The 25,550-nt window shown below is 43.8% G+C and overlaps 1 protein-coding gene across 8 annotated transcripts in view; it reads left to right on the top strand.

The window, feature by feature from the left end:
• The window catches only part of RCL1 (RNA terminal phosphate cyclase like 1), a 185,552-nt gene that overhangs the window by 48,720 nt on the left and 111,282 nt on the right, over positions 1-25,550 (top strand). For 5 of the 8 annotated variants that reach the window (XM_086415248.1, XM_086415251.1, XM_086415249.1 and 2 more), the window contains 2 exons: positions 2,546-2,702; positions 6,451-6,554. In XM_086415248.1, coding sequence (XP_086271374.1) covers positions 2,546-2,702; positions 6,451-6,554 — 261 coding nt within the window. Of the gene's footprint in view, positions 1-2,545; positions 2,703-3,352; positions 3,757-6,450; positions 6,555-17,634; positions 22,966-25,550 lie in introns of those variants that run through there. The other 3 variants (XM_086415250.1, XM_086415252.1, XM_086415255.1) reach the window with 2 other exon arrangements.

Raw genomic sequence — 25,550 nt, 5'->3', positions numbered from 1 at the left:
AGCTGTCTGAGTGGCCTGATCTCTGTCGTGCCTTGTCATCTGGCTTCTCGCTCTACAAAGAAGCAGAGCAGACCAAAAGGCTGTGCTCCCAGCTAGAATGTGGCTTTTCATAATGCCATCATTGACCAGCCGACCCTAGTGCTGCTCAAGGCCCATACTTGCGAATAATGAGTAGGAAGCTCACATGTGTATGGAGATGTAGGCATAATGTAGCCTTGTTTTACAGGTAAAATTTACCTATAAAACCAATGCACGATGTTAAATTTGCATTCTGCTTTCTAAATAACAAGCTACGGTTGACAAACAGTGATCTTCCTTCTCCCTTATGAAATTACAGTCACGAGTAGCTATTTTCCTTTTCTAATTCAGTGACGTGTCCTCGTAAGTTAAGCTTGCTGAACTCTGGGAGTGAGTCCTGTGTGGCCACGCCCTGGGACTTTGGGAGCCAGCAGTTCTTGGGGACCTGTGTCAGTTGTTTATCCAGTGCACATTTGTCCAGCATGGTCCCATTTTGATTCCCAAAGTCATGACTTTTTTGAAAAATCTAACCATTTATCAATGAGAAAGCTTTGGAGCCCGTTATCTATAAACTGTACTAATGCCATCTTCAGTGAGGTCACTTGGTGATCAGCTGCTTTGTCAGCATAACTTGAAATAGGCCTGATAATATACATAGCCCAAATTGGGGGATGGGGGATGTCGGCATAACGTGCATAGAGCATAATATGTTATCGTGTTTTTTCTGTAAAACAAATACGATACCAACAGTCTTGATTAAATGTGAAGTTCATTGTAATAAGTACACAATACCTCAAAAATTTCACACGGATGGAAAAGTTTGGAAGTGCTTAGGAACTGCAAGTTAAGTGGGTTTGAGCAGTGATGATGGCTTGTCTCCTGGCCCTTCCTCCCTCCGTTTTCTCTTTGTCATTTTGTGCCACTACCTCTGCTGATGAGTTGGGTGCCCCCTTCCCTTCTCCTGGTCAAGTGAGTCATAGGCAACTTGAGATTGTGCTTTAAATGTCCCATGATGATGCTGGGAAGTACAGTGTTAGATTGTTGAGTGTGACTCAGAGTGCCCCGGAACCTGTGTTCTCACTGCTCCCTCTCCCCTTGGCAGGTGTTATTAACCTTTGGCTGTAAAGACAATCAATTTTTTTTTTTTTTTAAAGAAATTAAGGACCAACCAGTATAGTTAGCCCCTGTCGTGAGCTCATATAGTACATTATTAATTTTACATGTAGTTTTTCTGAAACAAATATTTTGGCTAGTTTTGTGCTAGATGCATAGAAGGTGCTTCATGAACATGTATGTTGAATTGTGTTAAAGGAGGCAGGGCTGTATCGTGCTTGCATGTGGAGTGTACTGCTGGGAGCTGGATATAGCTAACCCTGGAACAACGCTTGGATTAGGAGTGCTGAACTTCCCTGTACTCGAAACCAGCGGTCAGCTCTCCATCTTTGGTTCCTCTGTATCCGGGGTTCGTATTTAGTGAAAAAAGATCTGTGTCACTGGACCTGAGCAGTTCAAACCTGTGTTATTTAAGGATCAGTTATATTTGTTTGAAAGGCACTGAGCAAGGTAGACATGAGGTGTCACGTCTAGAAGTTTTGTGGGGAGATGCTTGTGTTTATTATTGTCAGCTGATTTTGTTTTACATCAAACTGGTTGTCACTAAGCCTCATGAGGGCAGAGGCCCGTGTGTGCCCCAGTTCCTGGGTATGTGGAAACTTTCTCCTAAATGTTTTTTGTGTGCATGAGTGCACAAGGCATTTGTGGTCCTGGACTGGTAAGGGTGTTAGGTTCTGGCTGCTGGTGGTCAAAACACCTGGGCGAGAACATGATACTTACTGGCTTCTGGATTCTATTCATTGAATTCTGAGTTAGCGATGTCCCATGGGGACAAAAGCATAAAGGTGTACCTTCTCTAGGCCCGTTCTCCTTGGGTGGTCTTTGCCATCACGGGGCAACAACTTGCTGTGTCTCAAGAAGAGCTATAATCAGGTGGTCTTCAGGCTGCTTACATTTCTGGGGTGGTTGAGTGAGGGCCAAGGAAGTGGAGAACTTGTGTGGTCTTTGGCTTCTGGAAGACCATGTTTGAAATGCATATCAATCTTCTTTCTGGCTGTGTGAACTTGATGCTCATTGCTTGATTTGTCCATTTCCTCAGTTGTAAGGTGGGATGGTAATATTCACTCTGCAGAGTCATGTCAAGCCCCTAGCTCAGAAACTGGCTGAGAGAACTCAATATCTGGTAGCTGTTAGGGTGGCTGTACACGTGGAATGTTACAAACTCGCACAGTGTACGGTGTGGGCAAAGGGAGGGCTGAAAGGCAAAGCAGTGCAGATTCTCATCACCTTTGGTTTTGCCATGTTGTGCCCTCACTGAGTCATGTGTATTTCCAGTGTGAGCTGGTAGGATCTCTAATAAGGCCTGATATAACCAGACAGAGTGCCATCAAAAGGATGTTTGTCTTCTCTTTTGACTGGTGAATGCAAACCCTGCTTCATACACTACTCAGTGTCTGTGCCTTTGAACCTCCAGGTCTCCGGGCTTTGGGCTGTCTCTGGTTGCTGAGACCACCAATGGCACTTTTCTCAGTGCTGAGCTGGCTTCCAACCCCCAGGGCCAGGGCGCAGCGATGCTGCCCGAAGACCTTGGCAGGAACTGTGCCAGGCTGCTGCTTGAAGAGATCTACCGGGTATGTCCTCAGCTTCTGCAGGTCTGGGAGAGGAGCACCTGGAAGCAGTTCCCATGTATCTTCATTAGCAACTTTCTTTCTCTTTGAAGGGCTTCAGTCAAGGAGTTAACCTCTTCCTACCCTTTAGACAGTTCAGCATTAACTAGCTTAGTGGGTTAGCTAACTAGTCAGTGAGCAGAGACTCAGCCCCATTGGTTTGATACAAACAGCAGGTAAGTTTTAACGATTGGGAGGGCAGAGAACTAGAACAGAGTCATGCAGGAGGGAGGAGATGAAAAATGAAGCAAGTTAGGCAGTGACTGGCCAACTGAAGGGCACACACTGCCCTCCCCAGAGCAGGGACCTTCTCTCAGCCCCCCAGTCGTTGCCATGGCATGGGTGAGGGCTCGTTCTTCTCAGATTTTTCAAGAAAAACTGGAAAGCTGGATTTGTATGTGACAGTTAATTCAGATAAAAAACAGTGTAGTAGGGTCAACTTTGCACAGCGTTCGGGAGCATTGACGACTGTCTAAGGAAGCAGGCCTGTGTCAGAGCACAGTAGGGGCTTGGGAAGATGAGACAAAGAAAAAGTGACGACAGGATGCTGAAGACAAGCCTGTACCACCGGTCGTTTTGCTTAGACATTCATCTGCGCTCCTGTCTCTTTCCAGTGGACCTGGGGGAAGTGGATGTATCTCATTACGGAACAGCCCAGTGGGAGCCCACAGGCACAGCTGGAATGTGGGTTTTAGATCTCCATAAATGGCAGATTATAAGCCTCAGGGTGAAAGCACAGTCTACCAGTCCCCAAGACAGAAAACATGCAATCTGGATTAGGTTATTATTTTTTTTCTTTACTCTAGTTAAATTCTACTTTAAACCATTTAATTGTGGCTGGACTGCATTTTTTTTTTTTTTTTAAATCATTAAGAAAACTTCTTTTGTGTGGGTCTGTGATCTTTAATTGCTAAAAAGGATGAAGATGCTTGTTTTTATAATAATTCTTTGTAAGTCTGTGATGTGACATGGTTTAAATAAGTAATAAAAATCCATCTCCTTTGGTACCATTTATTTTTACCAAAGTTTTAATCCTCTGATCTAATTCCTCTTGTTCCATTTATGTCTCATCAGTTACCAAGCCCTCTTGATTTCATTCCAGACTTTCTGGAACTACCCTAGCCTATCCATCCCTCTGGCACCATCTACTACCCTCTTCCCTTCCACACCAACCTCCTCTGATTAGATGTACTGGCTTTCCCTTCTTGCAGAGAGGAAATCCTTTCCACATTCTCTCCAACATCGTCTTCAGTCTAAATCTCCCCCTAAACAGTGATCTGATCTTGTTACTCCTGTGCTCAGAGACCTTCACCAGCTTCTCACTTTCCCAGGATAAAATCAAAACCCTTGACCCAGTGAGAAAAGCCCTGCCTCAGCCTCCCTGCTCCGCCTTGTCCCTGCAGTTTCGTATAGTTCTCCTCAGAGGGCACTCAGCCACTTTCAGGCTGGCCTCCTGGCTGTTCCTCACTGGCCCTGGGTCATATTTTCCCCCATCCTCCTGTTCTTCTTCCCTCTCCAAATCCTGCTCATCACTCCAGGGCCAGCTCAAATCCCCACCTCCACAAAGCCTCTCTCTGATGCTGGGCGAGTGACTACCCCTACCCCATCACCTTGGCAGTCCTGGTGCCCTCAATAGCATAGCTTCATCTTCACCTTGAACTCTTACTGGTTCCTGCTCATATCTCATCTTTATAGTGAGATTGAAGCTACTTGGCACAAGGATTGTATCTTCTGCTTTTGGAGTGGCCCCACCACTCCCTCCATGGTGTCCTGTACACAGACCCTAATATATTTATTGCAGTGAAGTGTTGGTTCAGCACATAATAAAAATCAGTTGAGGAACTTCCCTAGTAGCCTAGTGGATAAGAATCTGCCTGCCAATGCAGGGGACACGGGTTCGATCCCTGGTCCAGGAAGAACCCACATGCCTCAGAATAACTAAGCCCATGTGCCACAACTACTGAGCCTGTGCTCTAGAAACTGTGCTCCTCAACGAGAGAAGCCACTCCGATGAGAAGCCCTCACACCGCAAGGAAGAGAAGCCCCTGCTAGCTGCAACTACAGAAAGCCTGCACAAACGCCAGTGAAGACACAGTGCCACCAAAAATAAATAAATTAATAAAATAAATAAAAATCAGTTGAGAATGGCAGAATAACACTACAGTGATAGGAAGCAGAGACGAAAGAGAACAGTTTTAATTTTATGAAATGGAGTGAATTCTGTAAAAAAGAAATAGTGTTGTTGGTTCATATATTCTCCATGGGGTCAGGTTTTCCTTTTAGATGGAAATATATGTGCTATATAACTCTTGTTCTAAAATTTGCTAAAGAAGGTAAGTATTGTCCTTTATCAACTCAGGTAGATTTAAGAAGAGCAGATTTTCATAAAGCCTGGCTGGAGGATCCACTTCCTGGTTTTCTTACTCCATTGTAGGAAGTTTTAACGGCAGAGAATGAGTGTCTGCATCTGGGAACTGACTTACTTCCTACCCTGCACACATTGAAAAAGGAGAGAGATGTGCTCACATAAGCAGCAGTAGGCGACCACCTAACCTGTTCAAAGTCTGGGAGATTCTAGCCCTGAACGGTGATGTGTCATGGTTAAAAACTAGATTTCTTGTGATGTGTGCAAAATATGTTGATGTCATCCTGCTTTCGCTATTTACAATGCAAGTTTAAATTGTTTTTGGAACTTCCCTGCCTAAGGGAAGTGGTCCAGTGGCTAAGACTGCATCCTCCCAACACAAGGGGCCAGGTTCAATCCCTGGTCAGAGAACTAGAGCCATGTGCTGCAACTAAGAGTCTGCATGCCGCAACCAAGGATCCCGCATGCCGCAACTAAGACCCAGTGCAGCCAAATAAATGAGTAAATGTAGCTAGCTAACTGACTAAATAAATTGTTTTAAATAAAGTTATCCCAGAAAGAATGATCTGAAATAAAGACATTGTTTAAAGCACAAATGGAAACAGCAGGAATGCACACATCAAGTGTAAGAATGGCTAAAGTGGTTGAGAAATTCAAGAATGAAAAAAGAAAGGCAACCAAAGCAGTTATACTTCAGGAGAAATTTTTGAAAAGAATTCTGTTCTGCTTCTTGATTTGGAGCAACAGGGAAAATGAAAGATCATGCATAAATAGTAAGAGTGGAGGGATTGCATTTGGGAGGTTCTCCAGTTCTAAGGCACACAGGAAGAGCTGAAGAGGGGAATCTAATGGGACATGGCATGGAGTTTCTGAATGTAATTAAATAAGTGTTTCAGGTAAGACCCTTGAAAGGGAATGGTCCTTTCATGTCAGATTAGCTGTGGTGTTCTCTGAAAGATATTAATAAGTAAAAATGTCATTCACTTAACCCATGTTAATTACCTGTGCAAAAATGATTATGCCTTTTTGCTTATATGTCCTGCTGTGGGTTTAATTACGAAGGGAAAGTTTCATTTTTCCTTAGATATACCTCAGTAAACTTCAATGTCTATTGATTCTGATAGTCTCAACTCATACAATTATTTTGATTAACTGTTAGTTTAACCCCCTACAGTTGTTAATATGAGGATAACTCTTACTCAGTTTTATTATTGTTTGAACTTTGCAGTCTGCTCTTCTGTGTGTCTGCTCTGGGCATCTGTGTCTTTTTTTTTCCTCCCTCTATTTGATTGGTTTTCCATTATCTGATTGGTACAATATTAATCTTTATAGTGTTTTTATTTACAGGGTGGATGCGTGGACTCCACCAACCAGAGCCTGGCTCTATTACTCATGACCCTTGGACAGCAGGATGTTTCCAAAGTCCTGCTCGGACCACTCTCTCCCTACACGTGAGTTGTTTTCTTTCAGCTTCCTTATATTGTCCACTTCTGTTCCCTGATAGCTCAGTTCGGAAAGAATCTTCCTGCAATGTGGGAGACCCTGGTTCTATTCCTGGGTCAGGAAGATCCCCCTGGAGAAGGGATAGGCTACCCACTCCAGTATTCTTAGGCTTCCCTTGTGGCTCAGCTGGTAAAGAATCCTCCTGCAATGCGGGAGATCTGGATTCAGTCCCTGGGTTGGGAAGATCCCCTGGAGAAGGGAAAGGCTACCCACTCCAGTATTCTGGTCTGGAGAATTCCATGGACAGTCCATGGGGTCACAAAGAGTCAGACATGACTGAGTGACTTTCACTTCACTTTGTCCTCCAGTTGCACGAAACCATGAAAGTGTTATACTGAACACTGTCCTGTGGACACCTGATTGTACTAATTCATAAATGAGCTGGAGGTTGTCGTTTTCATCTGGTGTCTCAAGGATTCGGCCTTCTTTTCTTTCCTGCAGTTTCTTCCTGTCCATCTGTCGCTCCCACGTCCTTAAAGCTGCGTGATATGTGTTTGACAGTTCTGTCTGTGCTTTAGACCTTATTTCCATTTTGGAGGTATACTATTATATATATAGCTTGGGTGTTATTGTTAGTTTTTAAAAATTCCTCTTTTCTCTAGTCATAGGAAAAAGGACTGCCTTTTTGTCCGAAAGACAAAGTTCATAGTAACACCACTGGACTAGGAGGGAAATGCAGAAGTGAGTTTGAGGCCAAGGGGTTGTTATCAGAAGTTGACTGCTGGGTTTTAAAGTAGGCATTCTCCAAAAAGAGCAGATCCTCAGAAGACTTGAATCTAAACAGCACAGTGAAAAAGCATTACTGAAAGTAAGTGAGGTTGCTGTGAACAGCCCCTTTGAGCACTGATATCTCTGTACATGTGTCTGTGTGCTTGAAGATTGTTCTGTAGCCACCTATGGGTGGGTAGCTTGGGAGGAGTGTGCCTTGGGTGCAAGGGAATATTCAGGTAGATATGAGACTGAACTGTCCTTTTTCGGTTATCATGGTACCGATGCTGTATATCTGAAAGGTACAGTACTGTGATAACTGAAGAATGGTGGTGCCATCACATTGAGAAAGGCTGGACACTGCAGAGGGGCTGGCACACCCCTGGACCATGGTGTTATGGGCAGAGACCACGGGATTCTTCTGGAGGCTTTTTTTTTTCCTGTAAGTTGATGGTGGAAGGCTCTCCGAAACAAGGAAATGGAAGAGAATACATTCTGTTAGCAGTGTGGAAAGACAGATAAGCAGGAAACTGATGAGGACCACATTATCTCCTGATAACTTGTGTAAAGTAAATGTTTCACAGGACAGGAAATCTGAAATTGACTAATCCTAAATGACAAGCTGACATGAGGAATCAACATTGCTGAGAGAGACTTTACAGTTAGCACAGCACCCTAAGTGCAGAGATTGGCTTTCCGGTGAGGGTTTGCTGGAAGTGACTGGCGGCTGTGTGACCACCACAGCCCACTCCAGCTTCTTAGCCAGTCTCATCGCTGCTGCTTTCCCAGCCTTGGTTTCGGGGCCTGGCCGCTCACCCAGCCTCAGACAGTGTCTAGAAATGTGTGTGGTCGTGGGGCATGGGGTTTGGCAGAACATTATGTGAAAAATGGAATGTATATTTTTATTTTTCCTTGACACTTTTTTTTTTCTCTCTCTTTTAGAGTTTTGTTTTTTTTCAGTTTGCTACAGAGCCTTGTATAGTCTTTTTAAGTCAGCAAACTCTGTGGAGATGGTGAAGATGTGACTGGACATTTTTTAAAGTTCCTGTGTCCTTGACACACTCCCTCACTAAACATTAATTGCAGTGTCTTGTCTTCCAGAAACCTTGCCTAAAATTACACATCTCCTGGAAAACAAAGTAGTCTGCTGTGAATGGAGCTTTACAGAAGTAGGACAAATTGCAAAATTTTGTGTTTTGAGCCTTGGGGCTGGAGCTCGCAGGACATGTTCCTCTGGGTTACCCACCTCCCAGGGCTTCCTGCAAGAGGGGTGGCCAGGGGCTTGGAAAGGGCAGCCTCTCATCTTTCAGTAAACTAGCACGAGGGAGGGGGTCTCTTTTTGAAAACTGTTTCTGTTTGGGACCCTTCTTCCCTTAATCATCATGGAAAGCTCCAGAAGCCCAAAGTGATGCAGGGCAAAGGTGGGAAGAAATACATGAGCTGCAGGGCAGACAAAGTTATCATCACCTGTTTACATACAGGCATTACATACATTACGTTAATGGTGAAAAGGACAGAATCCACTGTCAGGTAGATGGCGGTGAGGGGACAGCTTATCCCAGTTGGATTCAGGAACTTTGGAGACCAAACTATCACACTTATTTTTATGTGCGGTTAAAATAATAAAAATCTGCTTTCTATAACCTCAGATTTCTAAAGAAAACCAGAAGCAAGATCTTCCTTGGTTTAAATAAATGTATTTCTTCTGGCAGTTTGCACATTTTGATTTGTATAAATAACTTTAAAAATGTATTTACAGAGCACTGGGATCAGGCAGGATAGTTTTTTTCCAGCAGTGTTGCTTTCAAAAACTCTTTCTGGAAAATAAGGGTCCCTTGTTTTTCTCCTTTCATCTTCTCTCTTATTGCAGGATGTGACTGGTAATGATTTTCTGTGTTACTTGAGAAAGTAAGTCAATATGTGTGAAATTCTCTGGGAAAGCCAGAGATTTCCCCCCCCCCCCCAGTAGAATGAAATAGTATTGGATGACATGGTGGTAATGTGGAGAATCTTATTTCTTTTCCGTTTGTGGAGTTCTAGGTGATTTACAATTGGTAATGATGATTCTACGTTCCCTTCAAAAAGCTTAGTTTAGGGACAGTTTGTACTTCATTTAAAATTATGGTTACATATCAATGAGCGTCTTAATTAGCGCTTGCAGAAACCGTTTATGATCGGAAACTGCAGTGACCACAGCTCTCTGTGTTCTTCCAGTGCGCTGGTATTGGAGCCCAGCCTATCTGGATTTCACTTCTACCTATACTTTGCAGCACTGGGAGACCATGGACAAGGTCCTTAGCATCTCTGAGCCTCAGTCTCATCCATAGAGAAAGTCATTTGTCCTGAAGTCATGGGCTTGTGGAGGTGGAGTGAGGCTTTTAGACGAGATTGGGCACTTAGCGCTCCAAACAGCATGCCTGGTGAAGCTCCATCAGTGCTCAACGCACAGGGAAGTCCAGTCTCCTGTTTAGGTCATTTTGAACACAAGGAGGAGTTGCTTTGGGTGATCTCAGGCCTGAAGTCAGCTGTAAATGGTCTATCTCTAGATCTGTGTCCACTGATTTTTTAAAATTTATGACTTAGCTTCCTTCAGTCACATTAATAAACAGATTACACATATTTTACTTACTGTTCCCAAGAATTCTGTAAGTTTATTTAACAACATTTATAGTGTTCACTGTTGGCCAGGTGTTGTTTTAAGTGCTTTACAAATACGAACTCATTCAGGTTTCATGATAATCCCACAAGGGTTTAGATAAAGACAGGTACTGTTGCACACTCTATTTTACAAGTGAGGAGATTGAGACACAGAGAGGTCGAGTCACATGCCCAGGGTCACTCACACAGTCAGCAACTGAGGTTTTTGAACTCTGACGTCCTATCCCTGACCCACTGTGCTCTTCAGTAGAGCATATAACATACATGTTATTGAACTCCAGGTACCTCCCTGCCTGAGCAAGTATGCCATGCTGTATCTTCTCAGAGTCCTTGTTTCAAATTGTCATAAAATAATTTCCTTCTGTCTTTCTTTGGAAGTCTAAAGTAAACCATGTCACTTTGTTTTATTCCAGTTTTAATAACTGACATCTTTATACTATTTTTGAAGTGCTGGGGAGTGAGAGCCCAGTGTCCTTGTCAGACGCTGACTGATGGGGGTCGTTGGCTCACCCAGCATGTAGCACAGCAACGTGAGGATCAAGGCGAGTGATGCGCAAGAGTACTGAGAGCTGCTGGTCGAGCCTGCTGCTCTTTGGGTTCGTTGCCTAACTGCTCTCTAGGAGCCAGCACAACACATGCTGCTGTATTTACATCTGGGGAGTGGTTTAAATGCTGCAAAGCCCTGCCAGCTTACTATGCTCTTTGAGCCACAGAACACATTTGGAATATGGTAAAAACAAGTGATATCCTTACTTTTCAGAGGAAAAAGAGGTCAGTCACCTGTTTATAGTTAGTTCTTGGCTGAACTTGGCCTGGGGCCCCTGTCTCATGAGAGTGCAGCCTGCCTGGCTCTCTTGTTTCCTGTTGCCTTATAATGGAGTTTAATAACTTAATTCCTGGAGCAGAGGTCAGTGGGGCTTTGGGAAAGTTGCTCTTTGGCAGAAGAAGTACCACCAATACATCTAAAAGCTGCCGTGTAGTGACTTCAGGGGGCCCCATTGAGCAGATTCTCTTCCCACCCCCAGATCTTCCATCCCCTCAGCTTGCAGATCAACTCCTTAGACCCCAAAGGTAGGTGATTCCAGTGTCTGAGTGGCTTGGTGGAGCAGGAGGCAGGACCCTCTGGCATGGTTTGGTCTGTGGAGCTGCCAGAGGGAGCTCATTGTGACTCCTCTCACTGCCATGCTCTAGCAGGCTCTAGAGGGGGACCTGCTAAGAAGGGCTGTATTTTAAGGGGCAGTGCCAGGCAACCTGACAAGTTCCAGGCAATTGGGATCAAATGGGCAGATGACAGTGAGCCCAGTGGCCTTCACCTGTTGACCAGTAGTGGTGGTAGGAACAACCTGCTCTTGGAAAATACCCAGGAAAAATTACCTCTGTGCTCTAGGAGTCTCTGAAACCTGCTTGTCAGATGGACTGGAGGCATTCACAAAAAGTCAGTTGTTTTTATATATATATATATATATATATATATAAATCAATCAATCAATCAATCAATCACTTTGTTCTGGGGTGGGGGAAGCTCACTCTGGATACTTGTCTGAGTCAGGATTTAAATTCTCTGCACAGGAGTTGCATAGTCCCAGTTGCCTGAGATGGCTAATTTGAGAAGCTGCCAGTCACACCATGTGGGGGTTATCTGTAGAGGAGCAGGGCTGTCCTCCGTATCCCCTAGGTGCCTCTTCTGCCTGGCTCTGTAGCTGGGGTGTGTATTTAGGAGGTGTGGGTCTATTGTATGGTGTTTGGAAGAGAAGGAAAAGGGAGTGGTGCCTTAAGGGCCAACATGTGTCTATGGCCGTGCTGAGCTGTGGGGCTGTGGAGGAGGATGTGGACAGGCCCTGAACGTGACTGTTCAACTGCATGTAGAGGGGGGTGAATTTATTCTGTTTGATTTTCTTAAGGAGATTGTTAGGATTCCATATCATCTGAGGTTATTTCTCATAGCAAAAAAAAGCTATATTTGCTTTTTGCTATCCCAAGCAGCAAGAGATTTAGGGATAATGAGGCTGGAGGGGAAGGGGATCATAAGACATACTTTAATCCAGCCCTTACACAGTCTTCTTCAGACTGGCTGGAGGGTTGGCAGAACATTATGTAAGAAGTGGAACCAACTTTGCTTTTTCTAACACTTCCAAAGGCTACAAATACCCCATGCAACTATTCAGGTCTGCACACTCAAGCCTGTGTTTCTGCCCTCCTTCTCCAAGAGATCAGAAGCAGGCTGTGGCCTCTTAGGAATTCTGCCAGATGAGGAGGGTGTCTGGTTTTTCTAGCACAGTTGAGCAATTCAGGTGGAAGAATGAAGTAGCCTGGGGAGGCTTTCGGGCCTGTGTTCGAACCGAGGCAGCAGCAAGAGAGAACAGGCTGTTTGCTGCTTAGAATGCAGACGAGTGGGTGAGATGGCTGGCTTTTTCTTCATTACTGCCAGCTGGAAGCTTTGCCCACAGATGTGGACTATTTATCTGTGGCTTTGATGTGTTTGTTTTCTTTTTTTCCTAGGGCAGCGTTGAGGAGGTTGTAAGGCTGGGACATAAAACAACAATCTGAAAATTTCAGTTGGTTAGTAAAATGGGAAAGCCAGCAGGGGAAGAATAGACTCCCCTTAATTGCTCAGAATGTTGAAGTCATTTCTCAAAAGTATCCCTAAACCCTAACTCCCGGTTTCTGTTGGTTACCCCATTCCTGAGTGCCTTATATAGTGCCTGGCAGGTATAATGGGTTAAGGTCATTGCCATGGAGATGCTTATATAATTTGCCAAGAGGGGGCAAGGGGCAATTGTGAGACAGCTATACATGAACATTTCATGCGACTCCATAAGCAGAGCCAAGAATGCTGTGGAAACCTGGAGGGGTCATAGGCTAGAGAAGGCTTTGTAGATTAGGCAGCAAATAGGATGTTACTTTAAAGATGGAAATGAAATAGCATGATTCAAGGTGGAAGAGAGAGCAAAGGAGTGAGGAGTTATTCTATGAGTGTGCACTCATCACCCTGCTCTCCAGGGTGGTTACTGTTTCATCTCGTAACCCCGTCTCAAGCAGAGAGGATATGCAATTGTTCAGGCTTTCTTTTCCCCTTTTTGCCTTTCCCTCTTTTGTCTAGATTAATGAGGACAGAGGGGTAGGAGATGGTGGAAAATACAATAGACTTTAGATTTAGCTTGGAATACCATGTGAGGATGGGAGCCAAGGATCAGTTCTTTTTTTTTCTTAACTTCACAAAATTTTAACCAGCTTTCAGTTCAGTTCAGTTTAGTCGCTCAGTCGTGTCCAACTCTTTGTGACCCCATAAACCACATCACGCCAGGCCTCCCTGTTCATCACCAACTCCCAGAATCCACCCAAACCCATGTCCATTGAGTCGACGATGCCATCCAACCATCTTGTCCTCTGTCGTCCCCGTCTCCTCCTGCCCTCAATCTTTCCCAGCATCAGGGTCTTTTCCAGAGTCAGCTCTTCACATCAGGTGGCCAAAGTATTGGAGTTTCAGCTTCAACATCAGTCCTTCCAATGAACACCCAGGACTGATCTCCTTTAGGTTGGACTGCTAGGATCTCCTTGCCATCCATGGGACTCTCAAAAGTCTTCTCCAACACCACAGTTCAAAAGCATCAATTCTTTGGTGCTCAGCTTTCTTTATAGTCCTACTCTCACATCCATACATGACCACTGGAAAAACCATAGCCTTGACTAGATGGACCTTTGTTGACAAAGTAATGTCTCTGCTTTTTAATATGCTATCTAGGTTGGTCATAACTTTCCTTCCAAGGATTAAGTGTCTTTTAATTTCATGGCTGCAATCACCATCTGCAGTAATTTTGGAGCCCAGAAAAATAGTCAGCCACTGTTTCCACTGTTTCCCCATCTATTTCCCATGAAGTGATGGGACCAGATGCCATGATCTTTGTTTTCTGAATGTTGAGCTTTAAGCCAACTTTTTCACTCTCCTCTTTCACTTTCATCAAGAGGCTTTTTAGTTCTTCTTCACTTTCTGCCATAAGGGTGGTGTCATCTGCACATCTGAGGTTTTTGATATTTCTCCCGGCAATCTTGATTCCAGCTTGTGCTTCTTCCAGCCCAGCGTTTCTCATGATGTATTCTGCATATAAGTTAAAGAAGCAGGGTGACAATATACAGCCTTGACGTACTCCTTTTCCTATTTGGAACCAGTCTGTTGTTCCATGTCCAGTTCTAACTGTTGCTTCCTGACCTGCATACAGGTTTCTCAAGAGGCAGGTCAAGTGGTCTGGTATGCCCTTCTCTTTCAGAATTTTCCATAGTTTATTGTGATCCACACAGTCAAAGGCTTTGGCATAGTCAATAAAGCAGAAATAGATGTTTTTTTGGAACTCTATAGCTTTTTTGATGATCCAGTAGATGTTGATGATTTGGCCTTTTCTAAAACCAGCTTGAACATCTTGGTTTACGGTTCATGTATTGCTGAAGCCTGGCTTGAAAAATTTTGAGCATTACTTTACTAGCATGTGAGATGAGTGCAAGTGTGCAGTAGTTTCAGCATTCTTTGGCACTGCCTTTCTTTGGGATTGGAATGAAAATTGACCTTTTCCAGTCTTGTAACCAGCTTTATTGAGATATAATTCGCATACCACACAGCTTATTTAAAATGTACAATTTAGTGGGGTTTTAGTTTATTCACAGAGACATATAAATGTAACTACAGTCTAATTTTAGAACATTTTCACCACCCCAGAAAGAAACTCTTGCCTATTTACAGTTATTCCCAATTCCTCTCATCCCACCTCTGCAGCCCCAGGCAACTCCTAATCTGCTTTCTGCTGCTGTAATAGATTTGCTTGTTCTGTCCAGTTTATAGAGACATAAACAATATGTGATTCTTTGTGACTGGCTTGTTTCACTGAACAAAATCTTTTCAAGGTTCATCCATATTGTCACATATATCAATACTTCATTCCTTTTTATGGCTGAGTAAGGAGAAGGCAATGGCACCCTACGCCAGTACTCTTGCCTGGAAAATCCCATGGACAGAGGAGCCTGGTAGGCTGCAGTCCATGGGGTCGCTAAAAGTCAGACAACTGAGCGACTTCACTTTCACTTTTCACTTTCCTGCATTGGAGAAGGAAATGGCAACCCACTCCAGTGTTCTTGCCTGGAGAATCCCAGGGACTGGGGAGCCTGGTGGGCTGCTGTCTATGGGGTTGCACAGAGTCGGACACGACTAAAGTGACTTACATAGCATAGCAATATTCCATAAACCACAATTTGTTTGTGTATTCATCAGTTAATAGGCATTTAGGTTGTTTGTACTTTTTGACTGTTATGAATTAATGCTGTGTACAAGTTTTTGTCTGGATATGTTTTCATTTTTCTTCTGTATATACCTGAGTGGAACTGCAGGATCATATGGTAACTGACTCCTTGTTTCACATTTTGAGAAACTGCCAGACTGTTTTCCACAGTGGTGGTACCATTTTACATATCTATTAGCAGTGTTTGAGAGTTCAGTTTCTTCATATCCTCACACATACTTTTCTTATTACCTTATTTTTTTTCAGGCTTTCTGTTGGTTTGTGAAGTGGTATGTCATAGTGATTTTTATTTGTGTTCCTGTAATAACTAATGATGTTGAGTTTCACATGCTTAATGCTGTATGCATATCTTCTTTAGAGAAATTTTTATTCCGATCCTTTGCTCATTTTAAAATTAGATTATTTGGTTTTTTATTATTGAGTTGTAAGAGTTCTTTATATGTTCTAGACACCAGACCCTTATGAACTAAATGATTTTCAAATATTTTCTCCCTTTCTGGACATTGTCTTTCTACTTTTTAAATAATGTCCAGACAAGATTTTAATGTTGATGAAGTTCAGTATGTACCTGTTTTTTCTTTTATTACTCTGCTTTTGATTCTGTATCTAAGAAATCATTGCTTAACCCAAGATTATAAAGATATTCACCTATGTTTTATTCTGTGAGTTTCGTAGCTTTAGCTCTTGCATGCAGGTCTTTGATCTGTTTTGAGTGAATTTTTGTGTGTGATATGAGGAACGGGCCTAGCTTCATTTTTCTGTGTGTGAAGTTGTTACAACAACATTAATTGAGATTATTCTTTCCTCATTGAATTACCTTGGCACCTTTTAGAAAATTAGTTGACCATAAATGTGTGGGCTCATTTCTTGACTCTCAGTTCTGTTCCATTGGTCCTACACGTCAGGATCAGTATTTTGAAAGCTCCTGGGGTGATTCCATGTACGTTCTGGGTGGCAAGCATTTGGACAGTTTGATGAGGAGACAGCACAATGCAAGGTTGCTGAAGTACTTCATGAAAGACGTGCAGATTGTGTGTTCCTTAACTAAACCTGTGTTTCCCAAATTGGACTGGTAAGAGTCACTCAGGGATGAGGAATTACCTGGGGAGACAAGGCCTGGTAAATGGTGGAGGGGAACATGTGGCCTGTATTTCTGGGCTCTCCAACATGGACATTTTCTCTTCACCAATTGCCAGTTGATTGAAACCTTCAGGGAGTTGCTTGTTTAGTGAACTGTGGTCAGTCCTATGATCAGTCTGCTGGAGTGATGCTGGATCTGCTGGGCCAGACTAGTAGAAGACTGCATACCTGAACCATGGTCCTTCTACAGAATTGTTGCTCCCACAGTATTCTTGGGGTGAAGCCATCACTCTGTCTTGAGGGAGATGACAAGAGAGAGCTCCTTGGAACTCCATGTTTACTGTGAGCCCTTCCCTGGTCACCTTATTTATTGCCTTCTGCCATATATAGGGCTTCCCTGGTGGCTCAGAGGGTAAAGAATCTGCCCACAATGGGTGAGACCCGGGTTTGATCCCTGGGTTGGGAAGGTCCCCTGGAGAAGGGAATAGCTACCCATTCCAGTATTCTTGCATAGAGAATTCCATGGACAGAGGAGCCTGGCGGGCTACAGGCCATGAAGTTGCAAAGAGTTGGACATGATTGAGAGACTAACATTTTCACTTTTTCTGCCATATACACACAAATATTTTATACCTACATTTCCTTCTCATCTGCCTTGTTTACTTAAATTTCTGATTATGGAGAAAGAATATATATATATATATTTCAAGGATATTTATGTTGTCTGCTCTACTGGCCTGAAAGCTTCATGAAAAAAGGGCGTTTTGGTTGACAGCAATGTCTCTAGCACCAAGGACAGTGCCTGGCACATAGTAGGCACTCTGTAAATATTTGTTGAATGAATGAATGGCCTGTTGAGATCAAACAGTGGAGAGGGCAGCTTCTCTCTTTCAGCATCAGCAGCAGTCACTCTGCTTGGTTTTAGCTTCATGATACTGTGAATCATCAAAGCATGTGTTTCTCTGTATGAACCACTTGAAGATTAATGCCATATTCATGTCCAACCTAATGTGCTTGTAGGACTAACCTCCATACTTTTCATTTATTTACTGAGTTTGTCTAGTGTGCATCTCTGCAAGCTGTCTAAAATCATCTTTGGAATCTAGCAGGCTGTAAATAAATGCTATTTAATCGGCTTTGATGAGAATTTCCTAATTTCAATCTTTCCTCCTGATCCAGGAAATTCAGTTCTAGGTTGGCAGAGGAGGAGAATTTTTGTAAAATCGAATTCCTCTTTCATTTCTCCCTCCTTTTTTTACCCCCTCCCTTTTTTTTAATTTTAATTTTTATTTTTTAGGATAGAATTTTTGCGGCATTTGAAGAGCTTTTTCCAGATTATGTTTAAAATTGAAACCAAACCATGTGGTGAAGAACTCAAGGGAGGGGATAAAGTGCTGATGACTTGTGTTGGCATTGGCTTCTCCAACCTTAGCAAGACCCTCAAGTGACATTGTCAGAAGATGAAAGGCCCAAAGGCTTCTAGACAACGCAGAAGCTGCCAAGGAACCAAAGGGACCAGATTCATCCAGGACTTTCCAACTTCCCGTTTGAAAACAATCAGGATATCCGAACAAAAAATGTCTCTCTACCTGTGGTTTTCAGCCATTTCTCCGGGGCAGACATTCCTCAGGAGGCCCAGTCACAACGGGAGCTCCCTCGGCTTACCTGGATGAAGAGTGTGCCTTCGGGACACAGTTGTACTGCTGCAGCATCACAGCTGCGTTTTAGCACTGCTTCCTGAGCCCACATCCTTGGGCTTCCGCTGTATGGCTATTTTCTAGACCTTTGGAGTTTGTTACAGTTGCTTCTGCAAGGACTGACCCTCCTGAATCTTGGTTTCTGTGTCGGGATTAAATGAGATACTATGAGTTGGAAGCCCTTTATGAATAATGTCATGTAATGCAAATGTCAGAAATTGGTGTGTTAGACTATTTTATCCCTTGTCTTATGAATGGACTACTATCTTGGAGATACACTGCTCCCCATCTGGTTCATTGTATGTGGATTTTGGGGGAATGAATGCCTAGGGACTGCAAGAATCCAACTACAGTTATTGAATATTTTCCATATCTCGGGTGTGCTATGCATGTTCTCATTTAATTCTCCCAATAGCCCAGTGATGTAGATTTGATTATCCCCACAAGAGAAATTCAAAAAGGATATTTTGTTCCTTTTGAAATTTGATAATATAGAGATATTAGCTCTCCTGATTTCAAGATCTAAGTGTCAGAGTCTAGAGTTTTATGCTACTTGCAAGCTAGTAAGTTAGATTATTACTGTTTCACGGATGCTAGCAGAAAACATGAAAATCTCATGTCATAGACAAAAAGCTTTATTACTCAGAGCACAGGAAGCAGCATGAGCTTCACTAGTTTCTTTCTCCAAGTCCCACAAGATGTGGAGGGTCTGCAGGTATGCCATGCACACCAGTGGTTTGCATCGCAGGCAAGGAACATGCACATGTGGGAACTCCACCTCTTACAAGCTTGCTCTTTGTTCCAGATAGGGACATTACTTCACCCCTCAAGATTGCTTGCTGTGAACACGTGATAGGAAAGGGCCAGGATAAAAGCCTCCCCAGTGGGAATGTGCAGGAACACTCAGGACTTGTGGCGATTGTACCTGCTGCTAGTAGAGGCTACAAGTGGTGTGTATGGGGGTTCAGAGTTATCAGTGGTAGGGGAAATATCTGATTTTTCTATTAGGATTCCAAATGATATTGTCTACCTAGGGTGGACTTTTGAGGTAAGGCATGGTCTTTACCTCCCCAGGTCTCTCAGTACCCTTTTCTTTTCTCAGTAAAAGGGGTCCCGAGGAAGTTTGTGCTCTTGTGTCTGGGGGTGTGGGAGGATGTGGAGTGGGGAGCTAACACCGACAGGTCAGGCCATTGTGAACTGTGGTTGTCAACTTACTGAGAGCTCTACATGCTGTATTAGATTTCTGTTGTTGCATAACCAGTTACCACAAACTTAGGAGCCTAAAGTAGTACCATTTATCATCCACAATTCTGTAGGTCAGAGGTCCTGGTCTGTGCTTGGATTCTCTGGTTATGGCTTCACAAGGCTAATGTCAAGGTGCTGGGCTCAGGGCAGGAATACATTTCCAACCATATTTGGATTGTTGGCAGAATTGTTGGACTGGAGTTCCTGTTTCTGGCTGGCTGTCAGCTGCAGGCAACTCTCAGCTTATAAGTAGAGGCTGCCTGCATTCCTTGTAACTTGACTCCCTCCATCTTCAAGCCAGCGATGATGCATTGAATCCTTCTCATGCTTTGAATCTGACTTCTTTTGATAACGTATCTTAAAGTCATCTGGTCACAGCAGTACCTAGGTTAGTGTTTGAATAGCCGGGGCCAGGACTCTTAGACATCTGAAAATTTTGCCTACCACACATCAGTTCAGTCGCTCAGTCATGTCTGACTCTTTGCAACCCATGGACTGCAGCATGCCAGGCTTCCCTGTCATGCTCCTTCCTGATGCTTGCTCAAATTCATGTCCATCGAGTCAGTGATGCCATCCAACCATCTCATCCTCTGTTATCTCCTTCTCCTCCTGCCTTCAATCTTTCCCAGCGTAAGGATCTTTTCCAATGAGTTAGTTCTTCACATCAGATGGCCAAAGTATTGGAGTTTCAGCTTCAGCATCAGTCCTTTCAATGAATATTCAGTAGTGATTTCCTTTTGGATGGAAAAGGATGCTCAGCTTTCATTATAGTCCAACTCTCACATCCATACGTGACTACTGGAAAAACCATAGCTTTGACTAGATGGACCTTTGTTGGCAAAGTAATTTTATTTAATGCTGCTGATGTTCAAACCCAGATCCACCCATGCTCAGATATAGAAGTAAGGAACCAAATGGCTTTGGCTGTGTCCAGTAGGAACTTTCTGTCCCTTGGGACAAGATTGGGAAATGGGTCCTGTTGGTCAGTTTAGGGTGACATGTAGACACCAGGCAGATCATTACAGCTAGTATAAGGGATGCGAGCTTCCATCTGCTGTCAACACGAAAGTGTCTGGTGGTCTCCAGCCCTCTGACTGGTACAGCTGCTTCTGGAGTGGTAGTAGTGATGCTGTAGGCAATAGGAAGACACATTAAATATTAATATTTATTTAAGCAGCCTGCTGCCAGCTCCTTCTCAGGTGCCTGAGAGAAGCAACAGCTCTCCTTGGGCAGAGGTTACTGGTACTTCTTAGTGACATTCCACTTCTGCAGTCTCTGCCTTGTTCTTAGCTTAGCTCCTGGTTGGTGCAGCTACCCCTAGTATAGTTTGATGGGAGATTCCAGCACTTTGAGCTTAGCTTTCTATCTTGACCCCTTTACTTCCCTCTGTTGACAGAAACAGACCAGTCTGAATTCAATAAGACTAGTAATTTTTTTTTTTTTTTAAGGCATATACACGTTTTAGGGATCGTGACAGAATCATGGCCTTGCCTTCCTATCATGTTCCAAGCCTTGCTTCTGTCTTCTACCATCCTTCTCTGTTACATTCTAGGTGAACACCAGCCAGCCTCCTTCCATCATGATTATTTACCATATTCAACAAGACAGATGCGGGGGGGGGAAGCTAGGGTGTTGCAACATGATGTGCAGATGGGGAAAGAGCAGGAGGCACTGCTGAAATCCAGATTGCCCTCAGAGGGCAGCCGAACCTTGTGGTTTGTTTGTTTATCTTTTCTGATAAAAAGTGGTGAAGGACATCGTTGATTACAGACCCAAGCAAAAAGCCCCAAAGCTTAGGTTGCACTGTGGTGCCTGTCCTCTCACTGTCACTCTATAGTGAAAAATGGTGAGGTCGCCATCCCGCTGGGTCTTCTGTGTTGGGAGGCTCCTGGGTAAGGCCAGTGCTGACACTTAGTTTCGAGGTGGCCAAGTGGAAGAGAGAAGGGTGTGAAAAGGCAGGGAAGAAAGTAGACGATTGGAGTAGAGGAGGCCTAAGGAAGTGGACAAAATCGTAGGTAGATGGAGAAAAGGAAACACCAGGGAACTAAGGGATTACTTTAATTTTGGCTGTGCCTGAGGCCAGGGGTGGGATTCAACTGGTGAGGTGAGGGGACCAAAGCAGGGTGCAGAAGTGGATTTTTCCAGGGTATTGGTTATGGTGGGTGGATTAGAATGTGGGGCCTCATTGACTTTACCTGTTGGTGCTTTTTTGGAGACGTGAATGTGCTGGTAGGTGATTTTAACAGTCTGTGATGGATAAAAAAGCAGCATCACAGGCCTTGCACCCAGCCTGGACCTCTGCTCTTCCTCACCTGACTCCAGAGTAGGGGAGAAGTAATTTGCACTCCATCAGAGTTTCCTGGTTTGGGTGCCCCCAAAACCAGAAAGATGACCTTCATTGCCTCCTCCATGCCACTCCCATCCTCATAACATCAAGATGTTTTACACTCTTTATTCCTGTGTTTTTCCCCCCATTCCCAACCCTCTTAAAGAGCTTTACATCTAAAAATTTCAGGTTGATTAGTTTGCTAATAATTTCTACTGTGATTTGTGAAATCATGTATTCAAACTGATGAAGGTAGGTGAATTTCTAGAAATCAGAGACTGACTTAAATGAAGTAGCCCAACAATGACGCATTTGGCAGCTTCATGTGTCTATTCTGTGAATACCCTGTTACCACACGGTCCTGAGGGTGGTGGACCTGCTGTTGAACTCACTGGGGGCCATTTGGATAACTGGTCTCCTCTTGGGAGTGGATGCTGCCCCAAAGGAAGAGGAATGTTCGAGGCAGGTGCCTATTCCTGGTGTATCTTGGATGGTAGGACTCCTGAAGATATCACTTTAGTCTTTAAGGGAAGATATTGGTGGGACCATATATTTTGAAATGGTGCCTGGCTTGTTGCTCGGAGGGGTCCAATTTCAGGTCATGACAACTGACCTGAGGTTGTTTTAAATGCTGAGTACATTTGGCTCCCCATACTTCTCAAATTCTCCTCTCTCTGTCAATGCTCTGTTTCCACCTCTCTGCTGTTTTACCTGTTAGGCAATTAAAGGCATGGTGTCTAATACCTGTAAGCTTTGAAGAATCAGTGGGAAGGCTTACCAAAAAAAAAAAAAAATATTGCCTTCAAGTTAGGCAAAGAAAAAGAGCAAAAATAAATATCCACAAAATGAAACATTTCCAAATTTAAAATGTTGAAAACAATATAAATGAGTTTGTTTCTTCACATATATTCCCAGGCACACACCGTAATTGCAAGGAATTATTGACAGTCATATATTAAATGGCCAATTGTTTGGCCAACCAAACAGTTTAAAAGGCAAAATTATAAGGAGCCTTTCAGAAATTTGCCACATGGCTGTATTTTAACATGTGTGGTTTGGTGACACTGTCATAAGAAGCCTAGAAAGTAAAACCATGTAAGTCCTCCCCCCTCACCGAGCCACCTCTGTAACGTTAGAGCCTCAGCATCTCCGGAGGGACTCCCCCAGCCTATGGGGCATCCCCAACTACAGGTTCTCATACACCCCTGGGTTCCTTCTTCACACGTCACACCCTCAGTTATTGGTTAATTCTCTGTGTTAACCTGTTTTGATGTGAAGTAGGTTGATCTTTTACAATTTGGTGTGGTTGTGGTTTTAAAGTGTTTTTTTGAAAGACTATATTAAAAAAAGATGAATTCAATCATTTGTGAGGAAAGCTTTTGGCTTCTTGAGTTTCAGTAGAGCACTGTGGAAGTAACAGGCTTAGGAATGAGACTGTGTTTACATCTTATTAAATAGCTGAGTCTGTAGCCACATGGCATTGGGCAGATCCTCTACCTCATCTGTAAAATGGAAAATAGCTGCTGTCCACCCTCGTACTGACAGGACATATTAAATGGTTATGTGTTAAATGCTTAGGGTTCTTTTTTGCTGTTAAACCCCTGATGAGGATTCAAAGCAGTCTTTTACCTAACAGGTTCATGGCTCCATGGGTCATAGGGTTTATCTTTATATCTGATACTTGGACTCAGCCAGAAGACCAGAGGCAAGATGTGGCACCTGTACATGGGTTGGGGTCACACTGCCCCATGACACGCTATAGAGTTAAAAAGAGTGCCTACAGGCATCTCTGTGAAGTTCGCCATGTTCTAGCAGGACCCACCTGGTCAGGGTGAAGTAAGCAGGCAGGCTGCCTCAGGGCTCAGCACTGCTTAGCTACTGTGTGCACCAAACCAAATGAAGAGCTCCAGTGTCATCATGCCAAAGTGTTACAAGACTACCATGTAAGCAACTGCATGTCATCAGAACTCCGCTATCTCCCTTCTCCCAGTATTGCTTTGTGTTTCTTCTCCATCAGGCATTCTCTTTAACATTCAGTTCTTAGCAATCTTGTGGTCAGAGAGATTCTACCCATTATTTAAAGAAAAAAAAAAAAAAATCCTCCAGAATTGTGTCTCCCTCTGGTTGACTCCAAAATGACCAGATCTGGGTCCTATTCTCAACCCTGGAGTGGTAAGGATGTCAGCCAAACTACCAAACTGTGTAGTTTGAGAGGAACAGGTACAGTGGTTCCTGAAGGAAAATCTGAACGCTTTTACAAAGAGAAAAGACACTGGGAAGGCAGAAATAACAGTTATCTACTATAGACTGCATTACCCAGTTCCCTGAATACTCTTGGGAGGATATCCTACATTACTGTTTGCCCACTGCCATCTTTCACCATCCAAAATCTTCCAGGATCGTGGTATAGAATAGAGTGGATGGAACTTCCCTGGTGGTCCAGTGGTTAAGAATCTGCCTGCCAATGCAGGGGTCACAAGTTTGATTCCTGGTCTGGGAAGATTCCACATCCCACGGGACAACTAAGCCCATGCTTCGCAACTACTGAGCCCATGCACCCTAGAGCCTATGCTCTGCAACAGGAGAACCCACCGCAATGAAAAGCCCATGCACTGCAACTAGAGAGTAGCCCTCACAACTAGAGAAAGCCCTCGCACAGCAATGAAGATTCAGCACAGCCATAAATAAAAAGAATTGGGTGGGCAAGAATGAATTCACTTTAACAGGTGTTTCCTGACAAAAAGCAAGACTTTTGTACCTGGAAGGCCAAAGTTAATATGAACACTGGGCAAAAGTTTATCGTTTTAGCTAGTGATATTCTTGGGCTGGAAGGAGGAGTATACCAGGATGATAACACAGAGGGAGGAGAACTGGCTGTGGGAACATCATGTGGGCTGTGGGCAGGAGGAAGGTTAGGGGGCCAGCTTGAAGAAAGGCGGATATGCAATATCCATTGGTGCTTTCCATCGTGGTTCTGTCTTTTTCCACCTCTGGAAAGACAAATTCAGAAGTGGGGAGGAAAATCAGGGCTTTTTTCCATTGCCAGGAATACAAGAATTAAAATGATAATGACAGTGACGTAAAAAGCTATCCCTAGAAGAGCACTGAAGACATATATAAGTGATGACAGGAATTAGGATGGGGACATGATGGGTATTCCTCTTATTTCCAAATAACTTGCACGATTTTGTTTTTATAGTTATATACCTGTTTCTGTGTGTGTATACGTTTACTTATATTAAGAATCTCAGGTGCAACTCCCATCATTTTTCATGAGCTGCAAGGCAAATACAAGATCAAGCATCCCCTTTGTCCTACTCCTCTGCACCTTCCCTTAAAACACACAGACACACACAAGCAACTTACTTATGATGTGGCTGGGGCCTGTGGAAGGAAGTGCCGTAGATGGAGAGGAATCCAAGGCCTGCTCATGAAACTGCCTAAGTGGCTTCCCTCTACCCTTGCCTCTCTTCAGGATTCCGGGTCAGAGCACTGCTTCACCTCTTAACTAGATTACGTTGCTGCTGAGTCACTTCAGTTGTGTCCGACTCTGTGCAGCCCCATAGATAGCAGCCCACCAGGATGCCCCGTCCCTGGGATTCTCCAGGCAAGAACACTGGAGTGGGTTGCCATTTCCTTCTTCAATGTATGAAAGTGAAAAAGTGAAGTCGTTCAGTCCTGTCCGACCCTCAGCGACCCCATGGACTGCAGCCTTCCAGGCTCCTCCATCCATGGGATTTTCCAGGCAAGAGTACTGGAGTGGGGTGCCATTGCCTTCTCTGTAGACTACGTTAGGTCTGCTGTAATGTTTCCCAGAGCATGTTCTGTTGTACACTAGCATCATAGAATGCTTTCCCTGAAAAAGTGAAAAGAAAGTGTTAGTTGCTCAGTTGTGTCCCACTCTTTGCGATCCCGTGGACTGTAGACTGCCTGGCTCCTCTGGGC

Source organism: Bos grunniens, chromosome 8, assembly GCF_055505025.1.
Source record: "Bos grunniens cultivar Pamir isolate PY7600 chromosome 8, Bosgru_T2T1.0, whole genome shotgun sequence".
Lineage (NCBI taxonomy): Eukaryota > Metazoa > Chordata > Mammalia > Artiodactyla > Bovidae > Bos > Bos grunniens.
Note: the sequence above shows the minus strand (reverse complement) of the source record. Positions and strands in the feature narration are given on the sequence as shown.